The sequence below is a fragment of the Gallinula chloropus genome (assembly GCF_964237585.1).
Source record: "Gallinula chloropus genome assembly, chromosome: 17".
In the NCBI taxonomy this organism is placed as follows: domain Eukaryota; kingdom Metazoa; phylum Chordata; class Aves; order Gruiformes; family Rallidae; genus Gallinula; species Gallinula chloropus.
This window is the reverse complement of record NC_140102.1, coordinates 15,570,936-15,594,568: the sequence shown is the minus strand read 5'-3', so window position 1 is coordinate 15,594,568 and position 23,633 is coordinate 15,570,936. Positions and strand designations below refer to the sequence as shown.

Genomic DNA, 23,633 nt, shown 5'->3' with positions numbered 1-23,633 from the left:
GGAGCTCTCCTTTCCTTTGGCAGGGAGGGTCCCTTGCAGCCCACAGCTCCAGCTCCTCCAGGCAGAGCCAGGCAGGGCTGTGGGTGCTGCAGCCCCAGGGTGGCTGAGGCTCTGCTGGAGGAGCTTGGGGTGGTGGAGGGGCAGAGCCACTGCTCCAAGGGACATGGCATTTACAGCCCCACAGGCAAGTAAGCTGCAGGGCTGGCAGAGCTTCCTGGGGCTGGAATCCCAGGCAGGAGCTGTGCAAGGGAAGCCAACTCACCTGCAGCCTGGGCTTGTCCCCTCTTGGCAGCACCACGCTCTGGGGCTCCATGGGGGAGCCCAAATGCTGCCAGGAGTGGCAGCTGGGACCAGAGACCCACACCCCACTGCCAGCCCCACATTTGTGTCCCAGCACCTTGAGCCAGAGCTCTCATGAGCCCCTGGGTCCTATCCTGGCTACGCTGGAGAGGGTCTGACCACGGAGCCATGCCCCCTGGGAGAGAATGCTGGATATGGGGCCGGGAGGGAGGGTGGTAGAGGTGGTGGTGCCTCCCCACCCTGCCTACCTGCCACGAGGTCACCCATCTCCCCACTGCATCCCGCTCAGGACCTGGCTGAGCACCTGAGGGAGAGCAGGTGATGCTGGGCACGTCGCCTGCCCGCGGGGGGCACGGGGCACGGAGAGGCAGTACCCAGCCATGAAGAAATACATTTTTTATTAGGAAAGCGCTCTGCAGAGAGGTGCCAGGCTCTGTCGTACCAAAGTGATCTCTCCAACTCCACCGGGTGGGGCGCAGGACCCCAGAGGGCATCCAGCTCCAGCCAGAAATAGTGCTTTGCTCCTGGCCAGAAGCAGCCCCGGGGGGGAGGGCAGATGGGAGGGTGGCATCGGTCGAAACCAGCTCGACCCCCACACCAGGCACAGTGTGGCTGTGGTGGGACCGGCAATGGAGAGCTGTTCCTGGAGCCCACGGAGGGGGTGTGATGCCAGGGAGGGATGGGAAGCGCATCCCTGGCAATGCCCCGGGCGCTGAGCAGCAGCACCCTCCCTCTCCCGTGCTCCTTGAGCCTGCCGGACCGGAGTGGAGTTGCAGGAAGCGAGCGGCTCCGTTACTGCAGGATACACCGTGGGTACAACAAGCGCTGCTTATGCGGTCGATAATACTGCTATAAACAAGTGGGAGGGACGTGCCACACGCAGATTTCCCCCCCTCCAGGTCGGTGGCCGAGCTGGCTCCCTGTGGTCCTGCCCTGTGTGGGGAGGGAGAGCTGCCAGACCCGGGCAGGGAGCAGGCAGCAGGGCACGGATGGGGAGGGCTGGGTCCTGTGGGAGGGGAGACTAAGGGAATAAAAAAAAAGGGGATGAGAGAGATGGAGCGGGGAGGAAATCGGAGGCTCAAGGCTTTTCCAGTGCCCCCTCACCAGTCCAGGCTTCCACGTTGGCTGGTCATGCCAGCAAACGTCCTTCCTCCCCAGTGCTCAGCTGGCCAGCACGGGGCCAGCGCCCGGCTCCTGGTCACTGCACTGCGGGCACGGCGGCTGCTCTGGGCTGCTCCAGGCTGGCTTCCCGGCTCTTCTTCCTGGGAGGCTTTTTAATGGGGGTTTTCTTGGCCACTTGCTCGTTGGGGAGAGCCTGGTCCTGGTTGCTGCCGCCGGCATTGGGCTTCTCCACCCGCTTGGGCTCCCCAGCCACTGGCTCAGTCACCCCAGGGATCAGTTTTTGCAGGTGGGGAGAGGTTGGCAGCAGGGCCTTGCTGCTCTTCTGGCCGCCGGTGGCTGCCGAGCGCTTGGCTTTCTGTGGAGGGGTGGGCTTCTCCCTCTGGGCACCCACTCCGTTCGCCCGGCTGCTTCCTTCGCCCTTGTTGAGGCTCTGAGTCTTTTCCTTCAGCTGGGCAGCCAGCTCGGAGGCCAGGTGGGGATGGAGGGGCTCGGAGCGGGATTTGCTGGCGCCGGGGCTGCGAGGAGCATCCCTGCTGTCTCCGCCCCGCCGCTCGGGCTGGAAGGCCCCCATCTTTCGGAAGGCGTTCTGCACCACCCCGTTGATGCTCTCCGTGGGCTCAGAGCTGCCTTTGCTCCTCTGCTTGGGCTTGGAGGGGGACTGGGGCTCCCCAGCAAGGCTGGCTTTGCTCTCGGGGAGGCCAGGCTCCTTCGGTGGCCTCTGCGCTTTCTCCTTGCCCCGCGTGCCGCCCTTCTCCTCCGCTCTGCCCTGCACGCTGGCTGAGGTCTCACTGGGGCTCCTCTTCCTCTTGGCCAAGCCCTGGCCTTGCTCAGGGGTGCTGGACTGGGTGGCCGCCCGCTCCGGGGACCGGCTGGGTGCCGGCAGCGAGTTGGATTGGCTGGAGTTGTACCTGCCGTGGATCCAGGAGACTTTGGGCTTCGTGGCTGGGTCTGGGGGACGGGGCTTGGTCCTCTCTGGGGATGGGGGCTTCCCGGGGCTGCGGGCTTCTGTCACAGCATCCTCCTCCTCTTTGGACTGTTTGGAGAGCCGGGCCACCCGGGCGTAGAGCGCGGCGCCGGCGGAGCCGGAGCCACAGGAGGAGCGCTCGCTGTCCGAGGACTTGAGCAGGGGAGTTTCGCTGCTGTCGGCTGGGAAAGCCCTGACCGAGCCCGTCTCCTTCAGGAAGGTGTATTCACCTGCTTCCTCCCCGCCACCTGGGGCCACCAGCTTGTCTGCGGGGCTGGCGGGGGTCCCCCGGTCCCTGCTGTCACCCACGCTCTCTGTGGAGTTGGGGGGGGAGAGCACAGGGGCATCAGGGGGATGTGTGCCCAGGGAGGGGAAGGACTGAGGTGCTCCTGCGTCCCACCCAGCTCTCCCCACACCTTGGGGTGTCACCCTCCCCCCCAGCCTGGGACCCCAGCATATGAGGGTGATTAAAACAACCCCAGAGCAGCCAGCGTGGGAAGAGGCAGCTCTGAGACCCCATGGGAGGCACCATCAGCACCTGCATCCCTTTTTGGGGAGAGGAGCCACGGTCCCCACCTTGGCACCCAGCAGGAGATGGCCCTGAAGTCCCCTGGGGAAGCACCCTGTCTCCCTGCTCACCTTCGTGGGGGACACAGTACACTGGCCCCTCATCCATGGTGTCGAAGGAGGAGAAGGAGCCACGGGATGACCATGATGGGGAAGGCTGCTCCACCACGGAGGGCGGCTCGATGAAGCTGCAGTTCAGGGTGTTCTCCAGGTCGTGGTGGGCCACTGTGAGGGCAAGGGAACTGCTGTCAGTGCCCATTCTGCCAGCCCCCCCTCACCCCCATGCTGGCTGGGAGGATGGGATGCTGCACAGCTCCCTCCTGCCCAACCTGCTGGGGGGGGGGAGGGTCATGGGGATGGGGGCAGCATCCCCAGGGCAGGGGTACATTTCTGGTGCATCCCCATCAGGCTCCCAGCCAAGTGCCTGCAGGCAGAGGCCATGAACAACCATTCCCTGTGCCTGGGGACAAGTGGCCACAGCCAGACACCCTTAGACCTCCTGTCTATCCCCCTCTGCATGGCAGGACTCCAGCTGCCTGCATGGAGGACTGTCCCCTTCACAGGGAAGGAAATGCTGCCCTTAACTGCACTGATTTCCACCCCAGCATCACTGTTTGCATTTCCCTTCTGCTTTTGCTTCTGCAAAAGGAGGCTGGTTTTTCCCAATTCTGCCCCTTTTTAAGCCTTCTGACAGCTTCTCCCATCCCAAAGCTGAGGAGGAGCATCCACACCCTTGCCTCAGCATTGCCCCCCCCCCCCTTGCTGTGGGGGTCCATCTGCAGAGATATCAAGCAGATGAGAAAAAAAACAAGGAAAAAATTGCTGTTAAAGATATAAAAGCAGAGCAGTGGCAGTTGTCTGGGCTTAGGAGGGGCTGCTGCTTCTGTCTGCCTGTTTGAAAGGCTTTTTCCTGGATACCTTCTCATCCCAACACACCTCATGCTGCTTTTCCTGGGTACCTGCAGCTCTGGCACCATCCTCAGGGTACCCACAGCTGGGCAGAGAGCAGCAACCCTCCCTGAGAGCCAAGCAGAATCAGATGCTCTTGGCTTTGGTCCTTGGGGGGGGGGTGGTGGCAAGGGCTGCAACCCAGGGAGAGCCCTGGAGCAGCAAGGGCTGCAAAAACCCAGTGTGTGTGTGTGTTTGGGGGTGGGGATGGGGGGCAGGATGCCCCTTGTACCTTGATACCTCCAGCTATCTGTTACCTCCAGCTAAGTCATGGTGTAATTTCTGGCTCAGGCTGTTTGGTTCTTGCACCCTGTCCCTGTTTTTGTAATGAAATAACTCTGGAGTGGCATTAGGATGCCCACTGGAACGTTTGTTCTTGATGAGGGGATCTGGCTTCAGAGCTGCAGGACCATCCCAAGTTTGGCTTCTTGGAGAAAGGGGAAAAAAAAAGAAGCAAAAAAGAAAAGCAGCAGCAGCTCTATTTAAAGAGCAATGGCCTGGAGAGGGGGGAAGAGGCAGTTTCAACGTGGCTTTCCTTGGAATAGAAACCAACAAGGGAAAATTAAAAGCAGCCGGCTGGAAGTGGATGAAGGGAGATGCTTCCTGAGAGGGGGTGTGAGGAGTGCTCAGGACTGTGGCCACCAGGAGTCTCTGGGATTCGGGTGAGACCCAGGATACAGCCAGAGGATAAAAAGAGGATGTTTGGTGCACCCAGAGCCAGGTCTGGGGGCTCCTGGATCCCCTGGGATTCATCCTTCCCAGAGCTCCTGGGCCCCTGGGATTCATCCTTCCCAGGGCTCCTGGATCCCCTGGGATTGATCCTTCCCAGGGCTCCTGGGTCCCCTGGGATTGATCCTTCCCAGAGCTCCTGGGCCCCTGGGATTGATCCTTCCCAGGGTTCCTGGGTCCCTGGGATTCATCCTTCCCAGGGCTCCTGGGTCCCCTGGGATTGATCCTTCCCAGAGCTCCTGGGTCCCCTGGGATTGATCCTTCCCAGGGCTCCTGGGTCCCCTGGGATTGATCCTTCCCAGAGCTCCTGGGCCCCTGGGATTGATCCTTCCCAGGGCTCCTGGGTCCCCTGAGATTCATCCTTCCCAGGGCTCCTGGGTCCCCTGGAATTCATCCTTTCCAGGGCTCCTGGGTCCCCTGGGATTCATCCTTCCCAAAGCTCCTGGGCCCCTGGGATTCATCCTTCCCAGGGTTCCTGGGTCTTCTGGGATTCATCCTTCCCAGAGCTCCTGGGCCCCTGGGATTCATCCTTCCCAGGGCTTCTGGGTCCCCTGGGATTGATCCTTCCCAGAGCTCCTGGGCCCCTGGGATTCATCCTTCCCAGGGCTCCTGGGCCCCTGGGATTCATCCTTCCCAGGCAGATGGGGCTGGGAGAAATGTGGGTGCTTCCCATGGGTCCCCTCCTGCTGCCTGTCCCCCAAACCTCCTGGGTGCAGGTCCCAACCCCGCGTCCACATTGGGCAATTGGTTCTGAGACCAAGATGACACAGTGAGGAACCACAGAAGGGCTGGGGGGGTGACCCTGAGCCCTCCTGGCCCCTGCTCCTGGTCATCCCAAGCTCCCCATTGTCAGTGTCCCCTGTGGGGCCAGTCAAACTTTGCTGCTTGGAGAGATGTGTCAGGGGGGTGGGTGCTGGAGCAGGCACCCCATGGTGCCCTGGCACCCCCAGCACCACCTGGGCCAGACCCACACCAGTACCCACACCAGTACCACTGACATCTTGGGCCAGCAAACCCAGTGACAGCCACACACATGGTGATGCCCAGGCCCTGGCACTGTGGCTGAGGACATCAGCCCAGGACAGGGCTGTGCCAGCTTGGGTGTGGGCTCAGATCCTGTGGGTACAAAGCCAGTGCTGAGGCTGAGGAGCACCTGAGGCTCCAGGCACCCAACCAGCCTTGGCAGGGCTTGTGTGACCAGGGTGATGCTGGAGCCCAGAGGTGAAAGCACCCCAGCACCAGCCAACACACAGCTGTGATGGGGAACCTGCAAGGGTGTCAGCAAACCCAGAGTCACCATCTACTTGGTGTCCTCAGCTTTGGTCAGCGCTGGTTTCACTGGGACATCCCTGCAGGGTGCTGGATGAGCACCTCCAGCACTCACCTGGCACCTCAGCAGCCCCAGACCCTCCTGCCAGGGTGGTGAACAGGCAGCCATTGCCACCACGGCCTCCAGGAGAAGCCACACACTGATGTGGCACCACTGTCACCAGGCATCACAAGGCTGCAGCTGCCACAGGCACCCCTGGGTGTCCCCAGACCTGTCAGAAGCTGGAGCCAGCATCAGGTCATGGCCCAGCAGGACCAGGAGCATCCATGGGAGAACACAGCCTTCAGTCACATGGCAAGCCCTGAGCAAAGCTCTCCCCTGCCAGAGAAACAACAACCCCCAACCCCACCACAAGGCCCCAGGAACAGCCCCAGGACCCTGCAGCCCATCCCAGGGCTGCTGCTGCCCTGTGTACACACAGCAGCTGGGTGGGTGCCAGCTGCCTCCGGGCTGGTGCAGGGAAAGCAGAGGCAGCCCCCACGAGCCCCCCTGCCCTCAGCACACACAGGCACCCTCTGTCCTCCCCGAGCCCTGCCTGGCCCCTTCCACAAACACAGCCTCTGTTATCCTCTGTTATCCTTGCAGCAGGAATGTTTCTCCAGCCCGGGTGCATCCTGCTCCAGGGTTGGGCTGTGCTGTGCCCCACACAACAAGGAGTCTTTCCCTGCTCCCCTCCTCCCCCTGCCCTCCATGCTGTGGAGCTTGGGCATGGTGTGCCAGAATTGGGGGGCCACTTCCCTGCTCCTCCTGGGATGGGGGGGGATCTGGCCTCCTGCCGAGCTGCTGCGTGCCAGGATGGGGCTGTTTGGGGTGTGCTGCCAGCACTGCACACCCTGGGGGGTGCTGGGCTTGGGGAGGGGGACACAAGGCAAGGTGTGCTGCCTTCACCCCACGCTGTGTTCAGCAGATCCTCAGCTCCTTGTGTTGGGCACAGGATGATTTCAGACTGGGGGGAAACAATGTTCCCCAACTGCTGGGATGCAGGGGGTCCCCAACAGCTGTGGGTCAGGGGCTTTGTTGGGTGTGAGTGTCCCCCTACAAGCCCAGTTCGTGCCTGGACAGCACAGGGAGGTGATGCAAAGTCTCTTCCCCCCTGGCCTTACTTCACCTGATCATGGCAGCAAGGCAGGCTCTGGCTCAGGTGCTCTGGCCCCAGGCAAAGCCAAGGCAGGATTGGGACCAAAAGGGTGAACAAGGCGTTTTGTTGCCACAGCAGGGTACCAGTCCTCTACCTCAAAAACTGGAAAAGCAGCTCAGCAGAGCTCCAGGCACCAGGCACTCATCCCCTGCAAAGCACAGGGATGTGCTTTGAGATGCAGAAGCTGCCAAGGGACTGAGCCCCTGCGAGCCACGCAGCGCTGCCATGGTCCTGAGCACCCACCTGTCCCTGTCACAGCTCTGCTCACCACCAGCTGGGGGCTGGACAGGGTGCAGCAAGACACCTGCACCGTCCTGCCAGGAGTAAAAAACCCCCCAGGGTCTGTGTCTTTATTCCTCCTTGAGCCCCCAGCACCTTACCCACGACCTTGGGCAGCTTCTGGCGGCGCAGGGGGATGCGTGGGAGCTTCATGCTGATCCGGCTGAAGCGCCCGCACAAGCGTCTTGGTGGCTTCTTGGCTGCTGCTGGGTCCTGGCTGGAGCTACAAGAGGAAAACCCATTAGAGAGGCACCAGCACCTGCCCTGCAGTGGGGACAGCTTTCAAGGGGACACACAGAGCAAGTCAGGAGCTCAGGCATGCCTTAAATGAGAAGAGATTTGGGGGAATCTCTGGGCAGGGGTTGCCCAGGGATGCAGAGCCAGAGGATGATGGCAGGGCCAGATTCCCCATGGGCTTTAAACCCCCCCCCCAAAGCTCATCCCAACCCAAAAGCAAACACGTGGTTCCTCTTTATTTGCTCTCTGGTTTTCAAACCTCCCAGGCAGGAGGTTTCAAGCCACTATCTGCAGCTGCAGGATGCACCATGCCCACCGCACCGCTGCTGCAGGCACTGGGGTTGCTCCAGCCAGGGGCTGCTGCTGGGACAGCACCATGGGGGATCCATCTCTTTGGGGACACTGGGCACCCAGGGAGAGAGGAGTTTTGAGCTGGTTTCCCCTCCTCCTGGGTGACACTTCACCATGCAGAGCTGCCTTTGTGCTGTTACTGGTGGGATAATTCCATGCAGCCCCCACCCCGGCTCTCCAAGCCAGATGCCTTTGGCTGGGATTGAGCTGGCAGGGCTGCAAGGAAGGCTTCTGGAAAATTCCCCTGCAGTGGCCAGTGGCACAGGGGGGAGGCTTTCTCTGCAGCCAGAGGAGCTCTTGTGGCCTGCTTAATCCCTATCTGAGCAGCACAAGCTTTCTCCCCCTGCAACAGGGCTGTCCCCATCCCTGTCCCTGTGGCAGGATGTCACCCAGTGCTGCAGAGGTACAGCTGGCATTCTGACCCCACTGTATGAACTCACCCTCCCTGCTTCAAGCATCCCTGGGCAGGGCAACTGGCAGCCCTGCAGCCCATCACCTGCACCCCAGGGGCTTTGTCCATGGCTCATGGGTTTGTTCTGGGGGTCTTGGCCACGACTTGATGCCCTTACTGTGTTTTAGGGTTCCCTTTGCAGATCAGCTCCAGCCCCTCAGAGACTGAAGGGAGCCTGGTGGGTCTCCATGAAGTGATGGCCCATGAGAGGGAGACAAAGTGAAGGAGAAGACAGAAGGGGTCCCCAGAAAGGGGAGCACCCCCACCCATCCCCCCAGCTGGGTGCTGCCCTGAGTGGGACCTGCTCAGACCTTGGCGACCCACAGGACACACGGTGCCAGGCAGGCAGTGCTGCCCTGCCTCAGTTTCCCTGCAGCACCACTGTCCCAGCGCAGCCCCTGCATCCCTCACAGTGGTCCCCCATGTCCCCAGCTGTTCCCAGACCTACAGCTCCCCGCTCAGGTTCAGTGGCAGAGCCCAGCAGGAGCCACTTACCCTCGGGCTTCATCCTTCTTGCGGCAGACACAGCAGCAGCAAAGCAGCGAGAGCAGGAGGATGAGCAGCAGCGCCAGCAGGGCTCCTGCCCCGATCACCCCCATCCGCTGGTTGGCCTCTACAAGGCAAAGACAAGCGGCTCAGCCCCACGCTGGGCTCGGGGGGCGGAGCACAGCACCCCTGCCTGTGCCTGCTGGCACTCACCCATGTGGCAGGCACCTGTCAGCGGGTCGCAGGCACCGTCGTGGCAGCTGCAGGCTTCGGCACAGTTGGCTCCGAAGTGTCCAGGTGGGCAAGTGAGGTTACAGCTGGAGGGAAGGGGATGGATGAGAGCTGAGCGTTCCACCCCCAGGCAGAGCGATCTGGGGGCAGTTGGGCTGCTGCCACTGCCCAAACCTTCCCTTAGAGCAGGGAAAAGGTGGGGGGGGATGTTCCTCCAGCCTGTTCCCACACAGCCCCACACCCTGTGGGTCCTGTGGGAAACAGGAGCCCATTGCCCACACCCAGCCGCTTCGCCCAGCGCTCCAGGGATTCTGCCCTGCTGGAGCTTGGCCACTCTCACTGCTCCCTCAGAGGGGGTTGTGGGGAGGAACTCACAATTAGGCACAGTAATTACAAAAGGTCATTAACCCAGAAGTGCATCTAACAACACCAGGACACCCTGTCATCATGCATGGGGTTTCCAGCTCAGCCCAGTGGTGACGTGGCTGTGGCACTGCTGGGTGCCCCCTCAGCTGGGCAGAGCTACCATGGGCCATGGGCATGAGCTGGGAAGGTGCCAGATTGATTTGGTTGGGGCTTTTTTTTGGCCTCCAAGAAGGAAAAAACCCAACAATGGAGTGGTGCTGAGACATCCATCTGTCAAGGCAGAGCATCCTGGTTGGGCTAAACTGGTACAATGAGCACTTCTTGGTGCTGCCACCGAGATGATGGGGACACACAAGTGGGCACCGACCTCTGAGCATCAAGGGCTCGAGCACAGAAAACACATCAAAGCACCCAGGACTGCCCTGCCCTGCCCCAGCTGTGGGACAGGCTCTGTGGTGGCCCTGAGCAGCTGTGGGAATGGCATAGGTGGGGCTGGGTGTGAGGATGCCACGTCTTGTACCCAGCACCAAACCATCAGCTGGCAGCAGCACCCCGGCCAGAGCAGCTGCAGCCACACAGAGCCAACAAGGCTCAGCCCAAACCCACCTGCCCCAGCTCACAGCTGCTCCCCAGCCCTGGGCACCCTGCCCGGGGGCAGCTCAGCCCATTTCACACTCTGCAGACTCACAAAGTGCCGCTCTGGCTCAGCCTTGTGCCTGCCAGGCGCTGGGTACCCGCGGGAGGGATGCTGACTAAGCCTCTGCAGGTGCTGGGTACCCATGGGAGGGATGCTGAGCCTCTGCAGGTGCTGGGTACCCACGGGAGGGATGCTGACTGAGCCTCTGCCCGTGCTGGGTACCCATAGGAGGGATGCTGACTGAGCCTCTGCAGGTGCTGGGTACCCATGGGAGGGATGCTGAGCCTCTGCAGGTGCTGGGTACCCACGGGAGGGATGCTGACTGAGCCTCTGCAGGCGCTGGGTACCCGTGGGGAGGGATGCTGAGCCTCTACAGGTGCTGGGTACCTGCAAGAGGGATGCTGAGCCTCTGCAGGTGCTGGGTACCCATGGGAGGGATGCTGACTGAGCCTCTGCAGGTGCTGGGTACCCGCGGGAGGGATGCTGACTGAGCCTCTGCAGGCGCTGGGTACCCGTGGGAGGGATGCTGAGCCTCTGCAGGTGCTGGGTACCCGTGGGAAGGATGCTGACTGAGCCTCTGCAGGTGCTGGGTACCCATGGGAGGGATGCTGAGCCTCTGCAGGTGTTGGGTACCAGTGGGGGGGATGCTGAGCCTCTGCAGGTGCTGGGTACCCACAGGAGGGATGCTGAGCCTCAGCAGGTGCTGAGTACCCATGGGAGGGATGCTGAGCCTCCACAGGTGCTGGGTACCCATGGGAGGGATGCTGAGCCTCTGCAGGCGCTGGGTACCCATGGGAGGGATGCTGAGCCTCTGCAGGTGCTGGGTACCCATGGGAGGGATGCTGACTGAGCCTCTGCAGGTGCTGAGTACCCATGGGAGGGATGCTGACTGAGCCTCTGCAGGTGCTGAGTACCCATGGGAGGGATGCTGAGCCTCTGCAGGTGCTGGGTACCCACGGGAGGGATGCTGACTGAGCCTCTGCAGGTGCTGAGTACCCATGGGAGGGATGCTGAGCCTCTGCAGGTGCTGGGTACCCACGGGAGGGATGCTGACTGAGCCTCTGCAGGTGCTGAGTACCCATGGGAGGGATGCTGAGCCTCTGCAGGTGCTGGGTACCAGTGGGGGGGGATGCTGAGCCTCTACAGGTGCTGGGTACCCACGGGAGGGATGCTGACTGAGCCTCTGCAGGTGCTGAGTACCCATGGGAGGGATGCTGAGCCTCTGCAGGTGCTGGGTACCAGTGGGGGGGGATGCTGAGCCTCTACAGGTGCTGGGTACCCACGGGAGGGATGCTGAGCCTCTGCAGGTGCTGGGTACCCACAGGAGGGATGCTGAGCCTCAGCAGGTGCTGAGTACCCATGGGAGGGATGCTGAGCCTCCGCAGGTGCTGAGTACCCATGGGAGGGATGCTGACTGAGCCTCTGCAGGTGCTGGGTACCCGTGGGGGGGATGCTGACTGAGCCTCTGCAGGTGCTGGGTACCTGCAAGAGGGATGCTGACTGAGCCTCTGCAGGTGCTTGGTACCGGTGGGGGGGGATGCTGAGCCTCTGCAGGTGCTGGGTACCCATGGGAGGGATGCTGACTGAGCCTCTGCAGGTGCTGGGTACCCGCGGGGGGGATGCTGACTGAGCCTCTGCAGGTGCTGGGTACCCGCGGGAGGGATGCTGAGCCTCTGCAGGTGCTGGGTACCCATGGGAGGGATGCTGAGCCTCTGCAGCTGCTCCCAGCACCTGTGCTGGGACAGCAAACGCAGCAGGACATGAGCAGGGGTATTTCCCTGGCAATGCCAAACTCCTCACTCCACTAGTGGGCCCCACACTTCTGAGATTTTGGAAGAGCAGAGGGGTGTGATTTTTTTCCCAAGAGAGTCTTGACATGGCTGGGAGTGACAGAGGAGATGAACTGCTTTGTGCAGGACATAAATATTTTAGCAGCTTTTCTTTTAGCATCATCCTAGTATAGACCTGAGAGGCCATCTGCTCTGCCTTCCTTGCAAAAACTGTCCCCTTTTTCAGCAAACCTGTCCCCTTTTCCCCCCTGCTACCGACAAAACCCATGTTTGTAGTTACAGGAAGCCACCCAAGCACCAAGAAAGTCCCCAAGCCTGCCTGGCATGCACACCTATGGCACAGCTCTGCCCTGGGACCAGGGCTGCATCCCCAAGCATCGCCAGTCCCTGCATTCCCAGCCCTGTTCTGGGACCTCAGAACAGCTTAATTCATGTACTGCTATGCTGAAACTCCTGCCCCACACCCCTAGAGAGCCCTGAGACCTGCTTACCTCTGGCTTTGCTACTGCAGATGGTGATGGTGCCCAGCCAGCTCTTCCTGCAGCACGAGTAGTTGGCAAAGCCCCCCCAAAAACCTCAGGTGAAACACAAATGCTCCCTCTTTACCTGCCCCAAGTGAAATGCTGGCACGGGCAGTGTGCCAGCTCCAAATCCCTGTGGCTGCCATCACCCTGCAGTTTAATTGCTGGGAAAATCCAAGCAACACCCAGCAGGACCTGGGGAGTAGAACACGTGCCTGGGCCAGGTGGGAAATGCTTCTCTCGCCTTTTCAAACAGCATTTCAGCTCCACACTGGAAAAAAAAACTGCCAGGGAAAGCAAAGGGGCTGGTGCCAACCTTTGGGCCCCTTCCTTGGGCAGGGGTAAAGGGGGAGAAGTGGGTGGCTCTTTCCTGGGGTGTGGAAGACCCAGGCCAGAGCTTGCAGCTCGCAGCAGGGGCACCCCACAGCTGCCATGCCCATGAAGCTATTTGCTATTCTGGGATGTGGTTTTCTCTCTCTTTTCAGCTGGCAATTCCACCCTGGACTTAAAAAAAAAACCCCAAAACCAAACAAACCCCAAACCCCACTGTTTTGTCAACAGCATTTGTTTGTGCCAAACAGCCACTGCCTACAGCAGCCCCCCCTGCCTCACAGCACTACCCTGCTGCTAACACCCCTCCAGTGGTTCTGTGTCCCCCCCCTTACTCCCAAAACACCCCAATTCCTGCTCCCACTGCAGAAAACCTCTGGGCTTTGGAACTGAGGAGGTCCCAAGGGCACAGGAGGTGCCTGAGCATCACCCTGGGGTGCAGCCCGAGGCGTGGCTCACTCACTAGGTGCCGTGGGAGCCCGGGCGGCAGAGGCAGCGGCCGGTCTCGAAGTGGCACTGCCCGTTGGCGCAGTCGCTGCAGACGAAGGCGCAGTTCTCCCCGTACGTCCCGTTCCGGCACTTGGTTTCACACCTGGGGGGAGGGATGAGGGGGGGTGGCTGGAGCACCTGCCATTCCCAGGGGACCCTGGCATAGGGGAGCATCTCCCCTGTGAGGAGAGGTTAAATAAGCTGGGGCTGTTCAGACTTGAGAAGAGAAGGCTAAGGGGGGGATCTAATTAATGTCTGTAAGTATCTGAAGCAGGGGATGCAGGGGGAATCAGCCAGCCCCTTTTCAGTGTCTGTGGAGACAGGACAAAGGGGCAATGGCTGCAAGTTGGAGCACAGGGAGTTCCACACCAACGTGGGGAAGAACTTTTCCCCAGTGAGGGTGAGGGAGCCCTGGGACAGGCTGCCCAGGGGGTGTAGAGTCTCCTTCTCTGGAGAGATTCCAGCCCCGTCTGGACACCGACCTGTGCAATATGAGCTGGGGAGCTGCTCTGGCAGGGGGTTGGACCTGATGAGCTCTGGAGGTCCCTTCCAACCCCTGGGATTCTGTGATTCTGTGACATGTCCCCCTGCCCTCCTGCCTGCAGGCAGGGGAGATGGGGCTGCGCATTGTCAGCCCTCTTTGGGTGCTGCCAAGTCCTGACCCTGATCCTAGCACAAGAGCCCTCTGGGAAGCATCCCAGTTTCAGAGCTGAGCTCTACCACAAGCAGCCAATGTTACCCAGGGGCACAGGGCAGGGGTTTTTCAGGCTCTCTCCTGTCCCACAGCCATGCAGGTGGGCTCAGTCCACCCCTGCCCTCCTCTGCTAGCCGTAGAGACCCACAGCCACCCCTGGACCACAGGCAGGGAGCAGCAGGGAGGGCAAGCATCACTCTGCCAGAACCCAACCCCGCACCCAGCCACACTCACCGGTCTCCGATCCAGCCAGGGTTGCAATGGGAGCACTTGCCATTGATGTGGTTGCAGGTGTGGCCATCCTTGCAGGGGGGGCAGAGCCTCTCACAACCCTCTCCGTAGAAGCCCGGCGAACAGGGCTGGTCGCACTTGGTGCCGTTCCAACCCGCCTCACAGGTCAGGCAGCGCCCATCCGCCACGGTGCAGGGCTGTAGGCTCTTGCACTGCCCACACCTGTGATAGCCAAAGGAGGGGGGGGGGAAAAAAACCCATCACCTGGCATATCATCCCTCCCAAAACCCACCCCCTGTCGCCGCCACCCACCGTGCCGGGGGAAGCCTGGCAGGGTCTGAGCACTCACCGCCTCCTGCAGCCTTGGCCGTAGAAGCCAGCTGGGCAGGGCTCCCGGCAGTACTTGCCCCGGTAGCCCGGTTCACAGGTGCAGGTCCCATCCACCTGGTTGCACTTGCCCTTGTAGCACTGGCAGTAGCGGTCGCAGCGGGGCCCGAAGGTCCGCTCGCGGCACTGGCAGCGCCCGGTGAACTGCTCGCAGGGGGAGCCGTTGCAGGAGCACTGGTTGTTGCACCCGCGGCCCCACCACCCCGGCTGGCACAGGCAGTTGCCCGTCTGCTGGTCGCACTGGGAGTTGTGGCTGCAGTAGCAGGAGCTGGAGCACTGGGGGCCCCACCAGTTGGGCTCGCAGGTGCACTTGCCCGTCTTCTGGTCGCACTTGCCGTGCTTGCAGAGGCAGATGTTCTCGCACTTGGGGCCCCAGCGGTTGGGGTTGCAGGTGCACTGGCCCGTCACGTCCTCGCATTGCCCGTTGGGGTGGCAGCTGCACATCTCCTTGCAGTCGGGACCCCAGAACTGACGGGGACACTCTGTGGGCAGAGAGGCATCAGCCTGAGCACTGCCTGTGGGACAGCCCCCACCAGCGTGCACCGGAGGAGACCCCACATCCCGTGAGAACCCACCTACCACAGCCCCTCCTCCCAGACCCCTCCCTTTGTCCCTGTAGACAAAGCCCAGGAGGATGGACAAGGGCAGGGCAAGAGCAGCTGCAGCCCCATCCCTGATGCTCCTGCTGTGGGAAGTTGCCTCAGGATGAGCCAACGCCCCAGGGCCACCCCCCCTGAACCCCACTGAAGCCAGGCTGGTACTCACTGGTGTCGCAGTTGGCACCGAAGTAGCCATGTCGGCAGCGGCACTCGCCAGGCCTGACGCACACCTCGTTCTCCTTGCAGGTGAAGTTCCCCTCACAGATGGCTGGATAGATGGACAGATGGCAGCTGTGAGTGCAAGAGTCCCCAGGCTCGTCCCTGCTCCCACAGCCTCCCCCCCCTGCCACCCAGCACTGCAGGGAAGAGGTGGGTGGTGGCACACTGGGTGCTGCTGGGCTGTGGCACTGCGGCTGTCCTGGCGAATGGATGGGTGGGCAGGATGGGACCCTCGCCAGGAAAATACTGCCAGCCCAGCACCTGCCAGTGGCATCCTGTCACCCAGCTCAGCTCCATCCTGGCCCCAGCCCTGTCCCTCCACCAGCATCCCTTGCTCAGCTCCCTATCGCCAGTAGGCAGGCACTGGGGAGGGACAGGAAGGTGGGGCGGGGAGGTTGCAAGCAGCCACCAGCACGGTTCCCCCTGTCACCCATCCCCCTCTCTGCACTCCTTACAGACCACGGTGGTGTCACTGCCACCCCCAGCACCACCTCTCCCACACGGGTCACCAGCCCCCAAAGGCCCCAGCCCCTCTCCTGCCAAGGGGCCCATGTGCTGGGCTGGCACAGGACCCGCAGCAGGCAGCACTGAGGTGCAGGCAGGCGCAGGCAGATCCTGCATGGCCCTGGACCAGTCTCCTTAGGCACTGGGAGAGGGAGAGCAGACCACCCATCCCATCCACCTTACCTGGGAGTTGTTAGACCTACGGTGATGGATACTATAGAAACCCCTAAAATAGACAGATCACACAGGTTAGGAGCAGTGAGTCTAATGGTTAGAGCAGGTTGGGGGCAGGGGGAGGGCAAAGAGATGGGGACAGCTTGCTTGTGGGACCATCCTCCCCCCCAGCTGTCCCAGCAGACCCTATCCTTCTCCCTTCCTGCTGGCACATGGCAGGGACTGCATCCTGCTCCCAGCCCCCATGGCATGCAGCGAGCGGTTACGAGGGCTCATGCACGGTGGGTTAGTTGGTTACGTGGTCTCTGTTGCCTGCTGCAGACTGACGATGCCCCAGGCCTGTGCACAGGGTTCCTCTGGCTTTCTTAGGGCAAAGTGAGCCCCACGGCCAGCTGAGACTGTGGGGAGTAGCAGAGGAACCCCAAACAGTGGTTGAGAGGTGCTGAGGCTTCATGCTGAGCATCTGTACCCAGCCCACTGCGGCCCCGGTAAGAGCTGCCCTGCCTGACAGCCTGTCTGTCCTGCAGCCCCTCCCAGCAGGACATGTGTCTGGTCCCAGCAGCTTCTCCCCTACCAACAGCCCTGGCTTGGCTCCCCACGCTGCTGCAGCACCCCTGAGAACCCTCCAGGTCCCACCCCTTCACCCTGGGGGACACCTCATTGTCCCTCAGGTCCCAGAGCAGCATCCCCAGATCCTTAAGAGCCAAAGCTGGCTGTCATGGAGAGAGAAACCCCACAGCCTGGGCATGGGGGATGCTCCTGCAGAGGAGCACCCCAAGGCATCACTGTGGGGGTACCCACATCCAGCCCCACTCCCAGCTTTGAGCACTGCAGGAGGCAGGCCAGCCCCCCCCCCCCCAGCATTGCCAGGGAGCCTGGCTGCAGTCAGAGGTGCTGGGGATACAGGGTTCCCACCACAGGTCACATCAGGGTAGCCCCTGGCAGTGGTGGTGAGGCCAGGAGGGCTCAGCAAAGGATGGGCAGATGAGCAGTGTCTGAGGAAGCAAAGTGGGGGTGCTTACCTATTAAACACTCGCTGCCTTGTTGCTTCCACCCTGGGCAGCATGTGAGCGCTGAGGAGCTGTGGGGGGGGAACAAAAAAAAAACCAACCTGCAAATGCTTATAACTCTCAGAAAGTCCTGGTTCTTCCCAAAAACTCACCAGGAGCACTGGTGCTGTGATGGTGAGAGGTCCCACTCCCGGCCAGCTGAACCCTGGCTGCACCCCAGGGGGCAAAGAGAACTGTCAGCTCTTCCTCTGCCTCCCAGGGAGGGCAGATCTGCTGGGGGGGGGTCCTATGGGCACTGCCTTGAGATGCCCCAGCAGCCAGACAAGGCAACAGCTGGCAGTGAGGACAGGACCAGTTCATCCCCTTAATCAACAAGAACCACATTTGCAACAATTATTGTCTAAAAACTGTAACCCCCAAAGACTCCTGAAAGCTGGGGGAAGAAGATAAGGCTCTGAATGCCCCAAGGGAAACCAACTGCTCTGCCCAGAGGTACCCACCAAGCTCCTGGGTGCCTGGTTTGTCTCCCCTTGGTGCTGGACCTCCCTGCACCACCAGCATCCCCATGCTGCCCTCCCCTGCTGCCTGCATGGACCCCCTGTGCCAGGTGCCAACAGGAGCCCAGGGCAGAGGAAAGGAGCCCCTGGGTGCTGGCAGCACCTGCACCCCCCACCCCACAGGCACAGGGGCAGCACAGCTCAAGGGACCACATCTCCCCTCCGTGCTGCCTGGCTGCTGCAAGAGGACAGAACACGCCCTAAAGCCTGGGTTCAGCACCAAGGGCAGGATGGACATCAGCAGTGGCAGGTCCAGCCATCTATCTCCCTGGGGACATCATCCAGGAGCTGGGAAATGCCAACTGCAGGCAGCTGGGACATCCCCTGAGCCTTCTGTTGTCCTGGAGTGCCCCCACTTCCAGGGAGCACCATGCACAGGCTCAAAAGACAAAGCTTTTTCTGGCACAAGCTTGACCCCAGCCAGCACCAGGATGGGGACTGGGACACCTGTGGGAGCTCAGCCCAAGGTGCTCAGCTCCATGTGGGGATGGGACCCACTGGGATTAAGCAGGGACACCTCACTCAAGCTGAGTGAGGGAAGTGAATACCTGGGGCTCACAAACCTGCAACCCAGCATAACCCCCCCACCCTGCAAGGCACAGGGAACACCCTTTCCCCTTGCAGTGCCACTACAGGGACCTCCTGGCTGGGTGACCCCAGCTCATCCCTGGGGTGCTGCTCCCAGCGAGGGGAGCAGTGCTGGAGGCTGACAGCAGCTCTGGGTGGACGCTGCAGTGGAGGCAGCTTCTCCAGGGCTGGGGCTGGTGCTGCAGCCTGGAATGTGTTCTGCTGCCTTGGTTTTTTTCTTTTCCTTTCCCCCCCCCCCTCCCCCCCCCCTTCTTTATATGTAACAAATGCAGAAGAGGAGGAGGAGACAGAGAGGAAGTATTTGCTCAAAACCCAGCGCAGTCACAGGACCACGTCTGGCTGCCAGACTGCCTTGTCCTGGGGCCGGGGAGGGAGCTGCCAGCAGCCCCCCAACTCCCCCACCCCCAGCCAAACACGGGTACCAGGGAGGCTGGATGCAGCTCCCACCCCCCCCCCCCCAAGCCCTGGGTGGGCAGCACCCCCCAGCCAGGCTGGGTGCATCCCGTACCCCCTTTTTTTGCGGCGGAGGGTGAAAAGTTGGAAAGGAGGCAGAAAAGAACCACAAAAATGATTCAAGGCCTGGAAAAAATGCACTGCAGCCTGAGCCCAAAATAGCTCCAGCTCCTCAGCCTGTCGAAGCAGTCGCAGCCATGGCAGCTGCTGTACCCTCCCACACGGGGACCCCAGGGCTTGAGGAGGGGGTCTGCTTTGGCTGAGCACGGTGCTAATGGCAAAGCAGGGGGGGGTCAACCACCAACCCACCTCCCCATGGACCAGGTGGGCTGGAGATGAGGTTCTTCTCTGCAAAACCCTCCAGGCTGCCCTCTCACAAAGCCCTGTGGACTGTGTCAGGATGCTGTAGTGTGGGCAGGGAGGGTCTGCAGTGCCCTGTCCATCCTACAGCGTGGAGAAAGCCCCCCCTGTCCCATCTGGGGTTGTTGCTTTCACTACTCCACCCTTTAGAATTCCAGTGGTTTAGGGATTTTAGATGAAAGAGTTGCAGGTTTGCAAGGGGAAACCCATCAGCTTGGGAAACGTCCTCCCTCAGACAGCTCAGCCTGGCCACCAAATCAGGCACCACAGATGATGGACCGAAAAGCATCACCCGTGAGGAGAGCCCTGAACCAAGAGTGGGGAGCTGGGACCTGCTGGAACACAGTGGCAGGAAGGAAAACCCTTCCCCTGCTGTGAGCCAGAGGAGGCTCCACTGGCTGAGACCCCAGCCCATCACCTTCTCACCCATAGCTAACCTGCCCTTGGCCATGCCCACCCATGGCACCCTGCACCCCTCCACCCATCCTCTGCCTCGGTTCCCATCGGCTTTGACAGCAAATAAACTCCCTCCCCTTGCAAGAGGAGGCAGGATCTGGGTAACTGGTTCTCCCAGTGCAGCACAGGGACTGGTCTCCAAGCATAGGCAGCCCCAGACAGGACCAGTGCTGGCTGCAGAGGTGAGCAGCACCCATCAGGACATGGGGCTGAAGCATCTCTTGTCATCTCAGCTCCTCAAAGAGGGCTCACTCCATGTGCCCTGTGACCATTGCCACTGGGATAACTGGGAGATGTATTTAAGGTCTCACTCCTGACCACATGGACACACCAGTGCAGACATGCCCAGTGCAACCACAGTTCCTGCTTCTCTTTTCTTCAAAGCACCACAAATTCTGGGGGAAAAAAAGAAAGAAAAGCCCCTTCCAAGACATAACTGGGACTTGGGAGCTTTGCTGATGTGGAGGAAGAGGAGCAGGGATGTGGGCAGAGGCAGAGCAGGGACGGGTGCCCCTGGCACAGAGACACATCCTGCTCACACCATATCTCATCAGGACATGGGACCTCTGCAAAGCAGAATCCCAGCCTGGGCTGGGTTGGGAGGGACCCCAAGGGTCACAGAGCTCCAACCCCCTGCCACAGGCAGGGACACCAACCTCCAGGCCTGGAGCTACACAAGGCTGCCCAGGGCCCCATCCAACCTGGGCTTGAACACCCCCAGGGATGGGGCACCCACCCCCTCTCTGGGCAGCCTGTTCCAGCCCCTCACCACTCTCTCTGGAAAGAACTTCCCCCTAATATCTCATCTCACCCTTCCCCCCTGTAGCTGCTCCACAGGTTTCTAGGCAGGCAGGATATTGTGCTCCCCAAAGCAGGAGGCTGCAGGAGGGCTCCTGAGGCAGGAGGGATGACCCCTCCTTTGCACCAGTACACCCTCCCTAATTAATGAGGTGCAGGATCAACCCCTGAAAGCAGGAACAAGACCCCAAGGCTCAGGTGGGAGCTGCTGCCTGTGCTCCCAGGTGAGTCCTGCCCACTCTCAGCCCACCAGGTGCAGGGGTGGGGACCCTTCAGACAAGGGAAACCCTTCAGACAGAGGGGGGAAAAGAAGGAAAATGAGTTGAAACCCAAAGATTACCACAGGAGAGTGTTGGTGGCAGCTGAACAGGGACAAAGCCCCCACAGGGCTCTCACCAGCCTGCACCTGAATGGCAGCTTGGGAGGGGATCACACCGACTTGGAACTGATTATAAACCAGCTTCAAATTTAGTAGCATACAGGGCACAGGAATTTAACACCAAGTACCCCCCAAGTATGTCCTTTTCTCCTGCCTGAAACAGTTCCCTGAATCCCTGCCAGGTCTCAGGAGAGGCTGAATCCTCCTCTCCAGTCCTCCAACCCTCCTGGGCCAGCAGCCCCAGGGGATGCCTGGATGTGCTCAGCACAGCCCAGCACTTGCACAGCCACCTGATCCAGAGCTGACCAGCAGCTTCACCATGCCTGGGTGAGACACACTGGGACATCCCCAAGCCACGTCCAGCCCAGCTGCCCCCAGCCCAGGGTAGAGTCCCCCTGGCTCAGGTTCTTGGGGCCACAGAGGTGGATTTGGATGGTGACACATGGGGTGAGCTGGGGGTGGGTGCCAGGTGTGTGGGGGGGAAGTAGGGTTTGCAGAAGGGTGAGGGAGGGGTGGAAAGAGATTGCAAACATCATCTCAGCTTCTTAGGACTGTCCCCTTCTCACCTGGTCTGGCTCCCAGGCTGCCACCAGACCCTGTTTGCTATGGGAGGATGGACACCACGTCCATCCTGTTCACCCTCTCCACCCAGGCACCCCAGACCCAGCACCCAGGGCAAGATACTGGGAACAGGGAGGGACACTGCTTACATCCCCTCTGCCACCCCAGGACACGGTGGCTGTTTTCCTGGGAAGCAAGTGGGCAGATCACAGGCAGCAGAGGGGGGACTGCTCCCTGCATCCTCCCCTGGAGAGGAACTGCACAGGGCTGGGAGCTGCGGCCTCGCTGGCTCCTGAAATGCCTCCTTAGGAAACTCAGCCTGTAATTTGAGGAGGGGGCACCAGCGCCCTGCAGCCCTGCTGAATGGAGCCATTATGTGGGCCCCTCTGGCTCACAGCACATGTTTTCCTTGTGGACTCCTCTGACCTCATGGGCGAGATGTAAAGGTGCATTTATGGCCTGGGCCCCCCATAAAGAGCTGGGGATCCTGCTCTCCTAGCCAGGAGGGAGCGGCTGTGGGCGCTCTCCCTCCCCTTATTGGGGCCAGCCTGGCCCAAAAACCTGGCTAGCACCAAGCCCAGGGGCTGTGGAGAAGCTGTGGACTGAAGTGATGCTTTACAAAGTGACCTAGAGAGCACCAGGAGTGGGGACAAGGCTCTGAGAGCCCTGCCTCCCCTCCAGGCAAGCAGGATGTGACTCCCAGGGCCAGCCAGGCAGTGTCAGCACCCACTTTCTGAAGGCAAATCTAAAGGGCCTGGACTTACCAACTCTGTCATCCCAAGAAGCAGCCCTGGAAGGGGGGAGGGAGCTCCACCAGGATACCCAGAGCATCCTGCATCCTGCCAGCCCAGCCTCGGAAGTGGGACTGGCACCGGGGAGGGGGGGTGTGGGGTGTGCAGGACCGGCCCCTCATTCTGCAACCCACCCCATGGAAGCACCCAAGGCAGAGCCAGCCCAGGGGATGCAGGATTGCCCCCCTCACCCCCCAGCACGGCTCGACACCCCAATACCCGCTCCTCGCTGCAGGACCGGCCCCGGAGGCATCCAGGACCAGCTCCCAGCACCACGCCCGACCCCCGGCGGGGTGCAGGACCGGTGCTGGGACTCTCCGGGCTCCTCTCTCCCCAGCGGGAGCAGCCTCAGTGTCCTCAGCACCCGCTCCCATCAGCACCCCCGCCGATCAGGATCCCCCCCCCCCCTTCTCCCCACCCCCACCCCATCTCCCGGCCTCATCCCCGGCTCCCCCCGCCTCAGCTCCGCACTTTGTGTCGGAAGGAGCCGGGGAAAGGGGAGCGGCGGGTCCCGTCCCCCCCCCAGCATCCCCCAAACAGCGGGGGCACCGGGCGGTCCCATCCCGCCCGGGGACACCTGCCCGCCCCGCCGCTCCCCTTACCCGCCGGCCCTGCAGACGTTCCTGCCGCGGGGGCTCAGGTCCTGGGCGGCTCCGCGGCTCAGCAGCACCAGCAGCAGCGGCAGCAGCAGCGGCGGCGGCGGCAGCACCGCGGCTCCAGCCCGGGCGCGGTGGGGCGGTCGCAGCCCACGGGCCGCCATGACCGTCGGAGCGGCGGGGCCCGGCTTGACCCGGCCCATCCCATATGGGGCCGGGCGCTTCTCCTCCCTCCCTCCCTCCCTCCGCTTCCTCCACCTCCTCCTCCTCCTTCTTCTTCTCCCCGGCTCCGCCGGGCCCGGTACCCGCCCTGCCCCGGCTGCTGCTGGGCTCGGCGGAAGCCGCAGCGTGAGCGCCCCGCAGCCGCCGCCTCCCCCGCGCCCCTCTCGGCAGCGGCGGGAGGGGCCCCGCCGCCAGCCAGGAAATTCCGCATTGGTTCCCCCTGCCTGGCGGGCCAGGCTCCGGGGGCCGCCGGCCACAGCTGCCCCGACCCTCCCGGGGGTCTCCACCCGCTAGGCAGCCCCGCAGAACCGGCCGTGGCTTGGCCAAGGCAGGAGGGGATGGGATGTCCTGGCACCCAGTGCAGCCCGGGGGTCCGGTAGCTCCTGGGAGTCCCGGGAGATGCTCAACAGCCGCAGGGTTCTGTGGTGCCGGTGGTCTGGCAGTTCCCGGTGCCAGGGAGTGCCGGGAACCCGGTAGCCCCCGGGTTCCTGCTGTCTCTGGCATCTGGCAGCCCCCGAGTGTGTGACAGCCCCAGTGCCGGGCATCTGGTGGCTCCAGGGGTCCCACAGTATCCAGCTGACCCAGCGAGCCTGAAGAGACAGATGCCTGACAGCCCTTGGGTGCCTGACAGCCCCTGGATGTGGCTGTCCTGCAATCCAGCAGCCCCACAGCCCCGAGGTCTGGTTGTCCTGGGGGGTCTGGGATCTCTAGGTGTGTGGCAGCCCCAGGGTCCCGCTGTCCTGGGGACACTGATCCGTGCTGGGTATCCAACAGAACCTGGATCAACC

General features: G+C 61.9%; 1 protein-coding gene across 1 annotated transcript; it reads right to left on the bottom strand.

The window, feature by feature from the left end:
- Positions 1 to 713: 713 nt before the first annotated feature.
- SCARF2 (scavenger receptor class F member 2) lies at positions 714 to 23,059 on the bottom strand. Its single transcript, XM_084271909.1, is given in 12 exon segments — positions 714 to 2,700; positions 3,026 to 3,178; positions 7,479 to 7,600; positions 8,912 to 9,029; positions 9,116 to 9,219; positions 13,241 to 13,369; positions 14,195 to 14,413; positions 14,541 to 15,060; positions 15,344 to 15,445; positions 17,097 to 17,155; positions 22,630 to 22,862; positions 22,865 to 23,059. Coding segments are annotated over 12 exon segments (3,153 nt in total). The 5' UTR covers positions 23,057 to 23,059; the 3' UTR covers positions 714 to 1,498.
- Positions 23,060 to 23,633: the final 574 nt, after the last annotated feature.